Genomic DNA, 12,143 nt, shown 5'->3' with positions numbered 1-12,143 from the left:
AACTTTTTTAGTTCAACGAGTTCAACTTTGGGTCAGGGCTGCCGAGAATAATAAAACTGCAGCAAAGAAAAAACATAACACAAGGCTGTTGGACAACCAACTAGAATAAAGTTACTTTTAAGAGGTAACTGAAAGAATAGCTGCAGTCAGTTCCTGGTAGAGATTCATCACCCTTTCTGAAAGTGGTCTGAAGAGGGGCCCTAACACCTCCTGGCTCCTGAGTTTTTCTGCTGACCCTGCTGGTGAAAGCTCTGCTGTGGGGCAAACCTTGGTCTTGAAGGGTTATCAACCAGCCCATTTGAGCACTGATGCAATCACTCTTGAAGTGTCAAACAGTTACAAGAGGCGGTCAGATTTTAATGATAAGAGCATCCAGCAAGGATGTAAGAACAGAGATGGGGGTGGGTAAGAGAGGGGAAAGCAGTGTGTGACAGGGTTATGCACAGAAGGAAGGGGTGGCATCTGCTACGTGTGAATGCTTGGAGAGTTCCAAGAGAAATGGCACCAACAGAATCACTTCATATAACCACAAACACTCTCACAAGGTAGAACAAGAGGGACCCAATGCATCATCTGTTCAACAGCACCTTTAACAAGTCACATCCAAACTCTGTAAGAGCCTGTGTGCCTCAAGTCAGCAGAAAACACTGAGCAACCATCACCCCTTGAGATAATCTTTGAAGTGATGATGACCACTCAACTATTAATGCAGAGTTAAACACCATTCCCACACTATGTGGCTACCCAACGTACAGCGCATGATCAGAAGAGAGCTCTTCTCCTCTTCTGATGCTCAAAGTGATCCCCTGGAGTGGCAGCAGCCTTACCTGATACATTTAAGATGGAGGGGGAGACGTCTGGAAGCCCCACTCTAGAGTCTCCCATCCACCAGACAATTGTCACTGGCTCAGGGGGACCAACAGCAGCACAGGCCATATGAAATGGGGCATTAGGGGACACGGACACATCCTCAGGTTCCACAGTAAAAAAGGGAACACCTGGAAAAGCAACAGACAAGTGACAATAATTGGAACAACTGCCTCTTGTTTATTTCCACTAATACCAGTGCCCAACACTGGACATCCGTCCTGCTGCTAGGCTGAATCCGACGCCCTCTAAGCCCTTAACCAAAACCAAGGGTCAGATATGCGGGATCACCTCAGGGCACGAATGCCTAAATACTGCAATTAGAAGGCACAGAGAAAGAGTGCTTGCTTCCCACAATGCCTTTGAAAAACCACCTTCAATTCAAGACTCCCCTATGAAACAGCTTTTAGTGGTAGTATTTTCTCAGTTTTTCAGCTGGAGATACTGGAGTTTAAAGAGGCAACAGTCAATAACTTTAGTGGTGGCAGACACCACTTTAAAAGACAGCTAATCCAGTTGCAGATACTTCTTGCCATGCATTAAAAACTGAAGCTTGAGAAAGTGTTGAACTACCAGCTTTAACAAACCCATGAATGAGGAAAGAATCCCTGCGGTGAGAGACTGGGAGCATTTACAATGCTCTCTCTGGAGCTTAATTGAATGGAGATGCCTTCCAGCACACTCTGACACCAGGACAACCAGGCTGCCTTGGAGTCAGGGGTAATTCGTTTCAGAGCTGAAGGCTATCCACGGACACCGATCTCTGGGTAATTATCTGTTTCCCACCATGGAAAGACTCCTGGTTGGTACAACAGGTCTCAGATTAGGCCCATGGGGAGCAAAATGCAGCTGCAGTGCTACCTACCTTAGGTCAGCTCTAAGTGGCAATAGCTGAGTGTAATTCAACACATCAAGAGATGTGGTTCCTCTTACGGGCAATGCCAAAACTCTTGTGGTTTCAGTGCTCCAAACCAGCAGCACAAGTATCGCCAGCCATCAGCAGCAGTGCTGACCATACAGGACAGCCAGTATGTACTTCTGGTGATTGGTGGAAGAGCTGAAGGCCCAGAGAAATGTTCAGCTCCCTTCTATACAGAAACCCTTGTGTGTCAAACACTGCTGCTACCAACAGCACTTACCCCAACTAAAATCAGGTATTCTCAGCTGGAAAAAGCATTTTCTGGAAGCCGCTGATCTGTTGCCTTACAGAAACAGAGGAACTGACAACATTGTGCATTCACGTGCTGAAATTACACTGTCTATCCCTGGCCAAAGATGACAGGCCCAAGCACCTCCATCAGCAGGCAATTAACCCAGGTGCCTAAATAGGAATTTAGAAGCCTAACACTTGACATTTCCCCCAAGCTACAGCCAAAAGTGCTTTTCTCAGTCTTTCACTGATTGACTGTCCAGTCACTGGGAAAGACTGTGTCTTTCAGGCAGCAGTTCCTTTGCGCCTTCCTTCCCTCCATCCCTTAGAGTAATAAGTAAATGAACAGACTAAAACAGGTCTAAACCCAAGTCTCTTGAGGAATGACAGTGCCTATCTGTGCAAAGGCTAATGTTCAGGACAGGTATATCCATCGTCATGGCATACTGCTTGTTTTCGCTGACTTATTTTACTTCATTTTTTATTGCGTTCATACATAAACAATAAAATGAGTAAGCTTTTGAGATATCAGCTGCAACACCTCTGCCTGCTTTGCCCTCCTTCTCCAAGGAAGATTAGAAGGGAGAATAATCACCGTTTCTCTACCTGTGAGCAGGATCCCTGCCTCCTGTCCATTTGTCATGACACCCAAGGTAAACTTTCAGGAAGATCCTGCCCAGCTCAGCAGGTTTTCTCACTTTGGGAGCAGCTAAACAGAGCAGACAAGACCACAATTAAAAACTTTCATAGTTGAGGGAGTGCAGCTGACTCATCCAGCTGAGGAACTCGCACTGCCCCCGTCCATATGTTACCTGGACAGCTCGCTGCCTATGACATATCTAGCCTCCCAGTTCCTGGTACAGGAGGTGAGTGTCAGCACATCCCTTTCACAGATGCCCCATGGAGGCACTGAGCAGCCAGCAGTCAGAAAATCAGCGGTAAAATAAGGAAATTATGTCACCTATTCCCCCTTCCAAGCCGGCATCCAACCTTTAAAGCTGATTTGTATGTACAGTTCAGTTTCCAGACAGTGTTGATTCAGGGGAATGTGTTCACACGGGTGTGGCTTGGTTTCTTACTGTAGCCACAATGGGGGCTAGCAGCCCCAGGAACAGCTACACAGTCAGAGGTGTAATTTCAGACGCAAAGTTCTGTAAGAAACACAATCCGTTTTTTTAACACTCCACAGTGTGCCTCCGAGATCACCTCTCCAGGCAACAAACAGTATCAAGCTCTCAGTAAAGCCAGAGACTAGTTTCTAAACCAGGACACAGGTTGAAAACAGTTTTGGTTTTGTAAATTCTAAGAAGTGTTTCATAAGATCAAATATTTTTATTACAAAGACAGTTCAAATACCATTGCTAGAAAATCTGCCAGATACAGACTACCGAAGCAGATATTATACAGCATAGAAATCCAGTCAAGTTCACTTTAAGTTAGATTACCAATAGTCCACATTTGTCCGTGTGCCACACTGAAGCGCATCAGCACCTACTGAAGGCTGCAAATCACCAGAGTAAAGATCCTCTCTCAGTCAGAGGACAGTTGTTATCGAGAGAGCAACCACTGCTACTCAAAGCTGGCACGTCCAGGGAAGAAATACACAGAGATAACAGCCAAGGTGGGTCTGATAAGCTTTTGCATTCCCAAGTGCTTTCTTATGCTAAGAGCTGACACATTTTTAAAAACTCCACCCCTTATCACTACTTGTTAATATTTAATTGCATCCACCAACTCCCTTTACACATGACTACATGCCCAGTTCAAGTTTAACTACCTTCTGCTATACGTGTTTTTCTCATCAAGACAAGCGGTTGCATTTTTTTCACTTCTGCTGTAAGCTTTGGCCTTCATTCTCAACACACTCCACCTTACCTAACTGCAGGTGGTTTTTTGTGACTTTGATACTTTTTGCCTGTGCAGTCCAGAAGGGCAGCAAGTTTTTTTCAGACAGCTTAGCACACTGAGCTACCCAATCACTCCTAATGCACCCGCCATGCAAATGCAGCCACCTCTGGAGGAGGCCACAGTAATTGGATAGAAACAGAAACTCTGCACAAGAGAGTGTTTTAAGCTGTAAACAACATTTTCCAGTTGAAACTATATCTGAAAATTTAGGTGGACAAAAGCCTGGGATTTATGGAAGGCAGAATGTGTTACTCTTCTTGTGAGAGCTGCTATGAATGTTTCCACGCTCTGAGTGAGCGAGACCTTTGCTGTAAAACACCCAGACCACACCACCTCCCACAACACCCTCCCTGCTCCCCCCTGTTTAGGGCTGTCAATTCAGCTCCGGCCCACAATGTTACCAAATACATCTAAAAAACTACTTCTTGCTGCAAATGCACAGTTCCTGTCAACCTCTTCACCAAACATTAAGCCATCCTAAGACTACTAGTTTCTGAGGATCAAACAGAATCATGGCTCAAGGGAAAATGAAACTAGAGACAGTAAGATCCACACTGCCTTGGGTGACTTTTGGGCAGCCACGCAGAAGCCACTCTTATGAGACAACCCCGGACAGAAAAGTGCCACACGGAGCAGTCACAGCTATGAAGTGCTGATGTACAGCACGGCTCACAAAACTCACAACTGGGTTAAAACTCTACCTTGCCTACAAAGACCTGTTTGGCTGACACACAGAAACAGATTGTGACCCTGCTTACAGAAGTGGGTTGAACCAGATGAGCCCCATGGATTCCTCTCAACCTGAACTATTCACCATTCTATGAATTATTTAGAGATGACCGCAAAAATGGATTTAAAAGCAGGAAAGAAATGTGCTTGCATGAAAAGATCTTGTTTCCTAACATGCCAAAATAAAACCTGAAGGCAATGAACTGACAGCTCTGCTCTTTGAAGCAGTTCTCCTAGTTCTTACTCCTGCTCTGTAGTGATTTCCCTGCAGTCAGCAGCAATGGTTCAGAGCCAAGAAGCCTGTCACTGGAGCAATCTGCTCTCACCACTTCGACCTAGAGCATATTGGTGGGTCAGCCCTGAAAGGAAACCAGCACTACTACTCCTCCTTACCTTCCACTATGAGCCACACTTGTTGTGATTCTTCCTTCTTCCCCCCGTTCTCAACCTGGCACCAGTACTTCCCAGAATCTGTCCGCTCGACGGATTTCAAGCTGAAAAAAGTCAAAAGCCATATCGATATTTTATGTGGATAAAGCAAGTTTTTGCCCCAAAGGACCCTCCAGTGTTTGGCAAACCAGATGCATGGAAAACACCCACTGAGACACAGCCAGCTCTGGGGAGGAGATCAACAGGCAGCCAGCACAAAGCACATGGCAAAACAGCAGAGATGGGAGGCTCCTCTCTAAAGTGGGTGGAGAGAGTCCTTGCAGAGCAGACAGTCTTCCTCCAAAACATCCTCGCAGAAAACCAGTCATCTGTGTCCTCTGAGGATAGGAAGGGGTCATCTCCATCCTGAATCATGACACTAGCTAGCCTTCAAGTGCCACAGCTTGGCCTGCACACCTTAGCCAGCAGGAAACTCCGCGCTGCAAACCTCCAATGAGCTCGACTGCTCTGCCTCAGGTGACAGGAGTGGCAACAGCCTCAAACAGGAACAGAGAGGTCAGAAAAGGGTCCCCCTCTCCTCAACTGTGCTCGGCGCTGCTCTGGTCCCAAAAGTGGCTCACTCTGCAAAACTCCTTGGGCCTCCCAGTTTGTGATCTCAAGGGGTTATGCTGGTGCATGGTGAGCAAGGGCAGAATTTGGTCCCAAAGCTACCAAAGGCCACGGTGTGACTCTGAGAGCCCCTCGGTGCACCAGTGCTGACTGCTCCCAGGGGGACGTGCAGCCACGCTGCCATGCAGGGATCCTCCCAGAGCTGATGCCCACCTTTCTAACGCTAGCAGTCCTCCTCGGAGAAGGGGAAGGACGTCTCAGCAAGGAAGACAGAAAGGGGAGAGTGTTTGCCGAAATGCGCAAAATGGACCCACTACAGCCCGATTTTCAGAGCTGGACCTTCAAATGGCATCAGCTGTCCTGCCCATGTTCTGAAACACAGTGATCACAGCAGAGAGTCACGCGTGGGTGGCAGAAATGATCTCTTTAGAAGAAAGGAAAAAGGAGAGAAAGATTCAGATACATCCAGATTTAGCACCCTAACTTATCTCTGGTGCTGCAAAGAGTTCTCAGTGGAGTAAAACAAGAGGCAAGAAAGGAGATCAGAATGAGATTGTGAAGGACAGAGTTAACTAGTGGAACTGGGGGGAAATAAACAGTATAGTTTCAAGATAAACTGTTTCCACAACATAATGCTATGCAATAGTTTTACTGTGCACAGCTGTTCTTTCCTACCAAAATGTTTCTTACAGAAAATCTTTAACACAAAGACTTTCAGTTGGTGGAATTGGAGACTCTGTGCAATGTAAATCCAAGAAACATAACGGGAGATGAAGCCAGAGCTCAGGGAAGAGTGATTCTCAGTCAGTCAACAGCTTTGAGCTCTTGTGGTGTTGGTATATTTGCCTGTACAAGTTCTTTTAATGCATAAAAAAAGACAGAGCAGAATCATGGGCCTTGTTTATCTCAGTACTTCCAGAACTAGCTGACATCCCTCTTCTGCTGAAAGAAAGGGACAGAGATCTGCTTTGCACAAGGTTTTATGCCTCTGGATGGGGCAGGACTGATATCACGTAGTGTAAATACATTAGGAATAAATTAGGATTCATTGCAAAATGAATCAGGGATGGTTCAGAGGACAAACACTCCTCCCCAAAGAAAGGAAGGGGATGTAGTCCTGGGAGTCTCATTTCAATCAACAATCGTCACCCTTTAGGCAGACTGACAGCTCAAGAGAGAGAGTAAGAGAACAGGATGAGTACGAGAGGGAAAACCTATTTATACTGCTGCATGGCAGAACAAGATGAACAAACAAAGCAAGACCATCCTTTCACCTTGAAGTCACGTCTCAAGCATCACAAGCATTAGCAAAGCACCTGTCCCCACAGTAGTCGGAAAACCAATATGGTTCTAGTGGATAAAATCTCAGCACTCAGCGGCTTCAGTTCTGCTCTCAGTTATGCCCTTGCCACAGAGCGAACTGCAGACCTAAGGACTCTGCCCCACTGAGGGCACTGCAGTTGCAGAGATATAGCTGACAGCAGAAAACAGTGCAATAGTTTCCATGATATTCTTCCTTCTCTGCATCTGTTGTACCTGAGGAAGCCGATCCAGTGTTCTTCATCTACTGGAATGTACACCTGGTCTACGCTTTGCACCACTGCTCCGTCCTTGATCCACAACATCTCGGGATCTTCCATTCCCTCGAGGCTGCAATTTAGTTTCACGGGTTGACCCTGGGACACCTTTAATTTGATTGGAGGTCCTGTAAATTTCATACCTAAAAAAAAAATACTACTCCGCCCCACCCCCAGAAGAAGGGGGGTTGGAGTACAGCAAATTACTCTAGGTTGGTGGTCTGGAATTACACACCCTACCAGCACACGCGGCAGAGGAGTGTGTTAGTCTCAGCACTGCTCTACTATGTCTGCTAAGCAATAGGCAAAAGCAAGCACTGAAAGCACAATTGCTGGAGAAAAGTGGTGGTTCAGTGTGTACATGGGGATTTTTTCAACTCGTCTAACAGCAGGGTGATGTTCTGCAGAGTGGTGCCCAAGCAGAGACACACAGAAACGCTGGGAGCTTCACTGTGTCAGTGATCCAGCAGTGCTAACTGCATCCGTTCAACACGCTACCACACCTCCCTCTTTTCCCCAGGCCTGGATTTAAGCTATGATGTTCTTGTGCTGCTAAGAAATCATCATGCTTGCTCCATTGTATGCATTTGTAAAGAGCTTGGATATGAGAAAGAATCAATTATGTCTTGTTATTCAGCATACACTGTTCTCCTGTGTTACAGAAAGCTTCTCTACAATTTGCAAAATCCATGGAAGCAAATCCTATTCCACAGCATACCTCACTGAGGAGCAGAACTGTTTAAAGAACAGATATTTCTGTCATGTGATGTGGGTGTGTGCTGAATGAGCCTCCTGGAGGACCCTCCAGTCCAGCCAAAGGACCATACTGTACCCAGGGCTACACCACTGAGACCCCAAAGCAGCAGGGCGAGAGCTGGTGAAGCTGCTTGGGTTTATATTGACACAGAAGGGATCAGAATTTCGCCCCGAGCACTGTTACATGTGTGGGTGGACAGGGAGTGTTTCCCTCAAGCAGAAGCGAATGTATGGAATCTGTTACCATGAGAAGACACAGAAGCCAACTATCTAAGTGCATTTAAGAAAGACAGGCATATAAAGGAGGAACCAGAAGATCAAAGGAGACCGTGGGAAAGCAGGAAGGTAGAAAATAAATGTAAAGTTAGTTTTGTTAGGGAGAGTGGCTATTTCCTATGCAGTGGCACAGGACTGACAGACCAGAACAGGTCTAGCCTAGTCCAGTATTTTGCCCTGGCAGTGGACTCCATATCCTTCAGAAAAAAATTACTCCATCACTCTTGCCTGGCCATGTATCACAGTACATTACAACTTCACCCAGTTCACTGGCTGGTGAGCTTCTCACAGAATGCCTTGCTAGCCCAGAGCCAGTCAGAAAGCGCTGCTTAGTGAGCAGCCCTGTTGCTCTCAAACTCTGTTACAGCCTCACCGGTGATCCTGCACAGATTTCAGATGTGCCACTTCCCCTCTTGATAAAATGCCACCCTCCCACAGCCATGAGGACACCACCTCCCAGGGCAGAGGAGCAGCAGAGGAACTCACAGAGGTGGTAACAGCTGGGAGAAGGGGAACCAGCACTGTGAGACCAGCCAGGGCTCTGCCACCAGCAGCCTGTACCCAGATGAGTACCAGTGGTCCAGGAGAAAACCCAGAACACAGGCAGAAGGTTTTTATTCCTTTCCTTAATGAGATTCCCCAGCTGGTTTCCCGACACTCAGTCTTCTGCCTTCCTATCTGCTGTTACTCATTTACCGAATTCACAGAGAGTACTGGAAAATGGAAAAGCTGATCATTTGAGTTTAGTTGCTACAGCTCATTTGCTGGGCTAAGGATTTGATCACCTTGGGTGAGGGTGATCTAACCTCGCATAACTCAAACATAACACAAACGACATGCCCCAGTGCATGCCAGAAAGCATCCCCCCTTTTCACCACTCACAGTACCGGAATACAACATAAAAGCTTCATAGCAGCTCTCTCTGTGTTACAGAAAACTGATACAGTCAGGCTGCTACACGTGCACAAACTGACAGACATTTTCATTACAGGTGCCTTCATGGAAAATCAAACTACTCAGCATCCTTCAGACTGCCCTGCTCAAAGAGTTAGCCACAGATTAAACCACGAAGTATTGTTAGAGATCCTTTATGGTCTTCAGTTAGCAGAGAAATCAATGATGTAGGAAATTAACATACAGTACAAGTGTTCAGTCAGAGTCGTACATATTGTCCAAGTGTAATCCCTCTATCAATTTCAAATGAAATTAAGAACTACAGATCAGGTATTTTTAATAACTTCACAGGTCAAAAAGGCAGTTTTGGCTGCAGCATCTCTTCCTGCAGGTGTCAGGACGCATCACATAGGAGGCAAACAGGGATTTTAATTTCCACCTACTGCTCGTTTTACTCTCCCACTCACTATTTCTCATCTGACAACATTCTTGACTGTGCAAGAAATAATTTCATCCAAATAGGTTTCGCCAAGCCCACCTGTAACAGCTCCAGATTGTGAAATGTATAGATAGGAAATAGAAGTGTATTAGATTTCTTATCAAGCAGTTGTCTGAATTGACAGCAAGTGAACACACTAGTTGTCAAAATACATGAGACGTTTGTTTGTTTTTTAAACTTGCTACCTCTTAATATTTTAATGCCTAAGAACAGAATACGTTTTTTGTGATGCTGGGAGTGGAGAGAGAGGAAGACGTCTGCTCATGCATGCCAGGGTACAGGCTTTTTGCTCCTCAGACTCCTTATGACACTGATCTAGCGATCCAGTCCGTGCCACAGCCCCGCCAGCTCCGTGTCACTGCACGCACAGCGCGGAGCCCAAACTCCCGCTGAAGTCGGGAGGAGGTTGGCCGGGGCGCCGAGACGCGCCAGCACGCTGCCTTTCCCTGCCGACTGGGGGGGGGAAACTTCGGAAAATGAGTTCATGAGGGAAAAAAAACAACAAAAGCCACTCAGGAATGCGTTAGCGCCCGGCTTTCCTCGGCGACGGCCCGCGCTAGGCACATACCAGCGCAATGCCTCCGCAAACACCGGGGAGGATTATTCGCCGCTCTACTCTCGCAGGCGGGCGAGGCTCGCACAGCCCGGGCTCCCCGCCGGCACCGCCGGCTCCCGAGCGCCACGTCGCTGTCCCCACAGAAGCGGCGGAGCCGCCCGTGCCCGGCCGGAGGAGCAAAATGCGCCGGCCTCGACCCCCACCTGTGGCTGCCCGAGGCCCCGCGGCCGCCGCACCGGACGGACCGGGCGCCCCGGAGCCGCGCCCGGCCGCTCCTGCCCGGCGACCCTCAGCGGGCTGCCGGCATTCGTAGAGGTGGCGGGGCGGGAGCCGCCCGCGGGGAGACCCGGCCCGGCGGCAGGAGCCGTGCCCTGCAGCCCCTCCCGCCGCACCCCGGGTCTCGGGGGGCAGCGCCCCGCCGCCACAGGGCTGTCAGCCCCGCTCACCTGCCACGGCAGCGACGTCCCGGAGTGCCGCAGCCCAGAGTCCCAGCACGAGGAGCCGCGGGATCGCCATGCTCCGCTTCAGCTCCATCGCTCCCGCACCACCATCCTCCCCCCGCTCCCGGGGGGGCTCCCACCGCCCGTGCAGGCGGCGGCGACAGCGGCTGGGGCAGCCCCGCGTCGCCGCCCGATACCGGGCTCGCCCGGGAGGCTACCGGGACGCTCAAACTTCTGGCTCCGGCCGGGGCGAGCCTCGGGAGAACCTGCTGCGGGACGGCGGCGCGGATCGGTGGGGTCGGGTCCGCTCCGGTCCGGTCACCGCCGCCGGGCGATCTCCCCCTGCCGGCTTGGCCGCCGCGGCGCCACTCTGCGGGCGGGTCGGTCCGTCCGTCCGTCCGTCCGTCCCTGCCCAGCCGCCGCCGCCTCCTTCAGGAAATGGCGCTCTCGGGCGGTCACGGCGCGCTGTGCTCCCCCTCTGACATCACGTCATGAATATGCATGAGCCGGGCGCCCACCGCCCCCGAAGCGGCGAATCACCGCGCCCGCCGCCCCCGCTCCGGCGCCCCGGGACGGGACCGGGGCTCCGAGCCCCGGGAGGGCGAGGCGGGACGGGACGGGGCGGGGCGGGGTGGGGTGAGGTGGGGCGGGAGCGGCGGCGGTCAAGGAGGTGTGTGGAGGCGGCGCCCCTCGAGCGCTGCTCCTCCGGGCGGCCTGGTTTCCAGAGCGCCGGGAGCGGGTGACCCACATCCGCGGGAGCTGCCGGGGCACCGGTTATCCTCCTACCTACATGTGGCCCCTCTGGAGACCCGGCGCACCATCCAGCCCCCCAGGGGAGGAGGGCTTGGGGCCACCACCGGGACTCAGCCCCCAGAAGCCGAGGCTGTGCCGGGATGAGCAGAGCCCCGCCTCATGCACACAGCATGCCCAGCCCTATCTCCCTCAGCCGGCCCTCTCCAGCTCCTTGCTTCGGCCACACTGGCTCCGAGGATGTCGGTCACCCCATCCCGGCGGCTGAGCTGTGGAGGAGCACAGCAAGGTGAGGAGATCCACCCCTGCCCTTCATGCAGGATCGGCTCGGCCCTGACCATTTTTCCGCTAGCGAAAAAGTAGCGAGAGAGCTTAGGAGGGAGATCTTTGCTGCCACAGTGTTAGTGGAACGGCGTGGAAAAAGTCACTTACAAACAGGTTTTTTAAAAAAAAATCTGGCGCTGCCTTTCCGTAGGAGTTACGGTGAGAATCTGGGTTGAAAGGCGCCATAAGGAGCAATATCGTTGCAACACGATGCAGCTCTTAGCTCTGCCACAGCCATCAGCGTGCAGCACTTGCCCAGCAGCTCCTGCAACACTCTGCAAACCTGGCTAAACGGAGGAGTGCAGGGAAACTGCATTATCCCCAGGAGGATGAAGGAGAAACTGAGGCACAACAACCTCATACAATTCCATTCCAAACGCTAATCTTCACTCCTCCCCCCGCCCCAAGTCATTTGCAT

The 12,143-nt window shown here is 50.2% G+C and overlaps 1 protein-coding gene across 1 annotated transcript in view; it reads right to left on the bottom strand.

Annotated features, from left to right (window-relative positions):
• Nucleotides 1-11,205, bottom strand: part of TYRO3 (TYRO3 protein tyrosine kinase) — a 41,777-nt gene extending 30,572 nt beyond the window's left edge. The window contains exons 1-4 of the mRNA XM_066188082.1: nt 10,658-11,205; nt 7,190-7,373; nt 5,048-5,148; nt 828-998 (exon numbers count right to left, since the gene is read on the bottom strand). Of these exons, the coding sequence (XP_066044179.1) occupies nt 828-998; nt 5,048-5,148; nt 7,190-7,373; nt 10,658-10,745 (544 nt within the window). The 5' untranslated portion in view covers nt 10,746-11,205. The remainder of the gene's footprint in view (nt 1-827; nt 999-5,047; nt 5,149-7,189; nt 7,374-10,657) is intronic.
• Between the last annotated feature and the right edge of the window lie 938 nt (nt 11,206-12,143).

This window comes from Chamaea fasciata, unplaced genomic scaffold (assembly GCF_029207755.1).
Source record: "Chamaea fasciata isolate MVZ Bird 193981 ecotype frontalis unplaced genomic scaffold, bChaFas1.0.hap1 SCAF_7, whole genome shotgun sequence".
Taxonomy (NCBI): Eukaryota; Metazoa; Chordata; class Aves; order Passeriformes; family Sylviidae; genus Chamaea; species Chamaea fasciata.
Note: the sequence above shows the minus strand (reverse complement) of the source record. Positions and strands in the feature narration are given on the sequence as shown.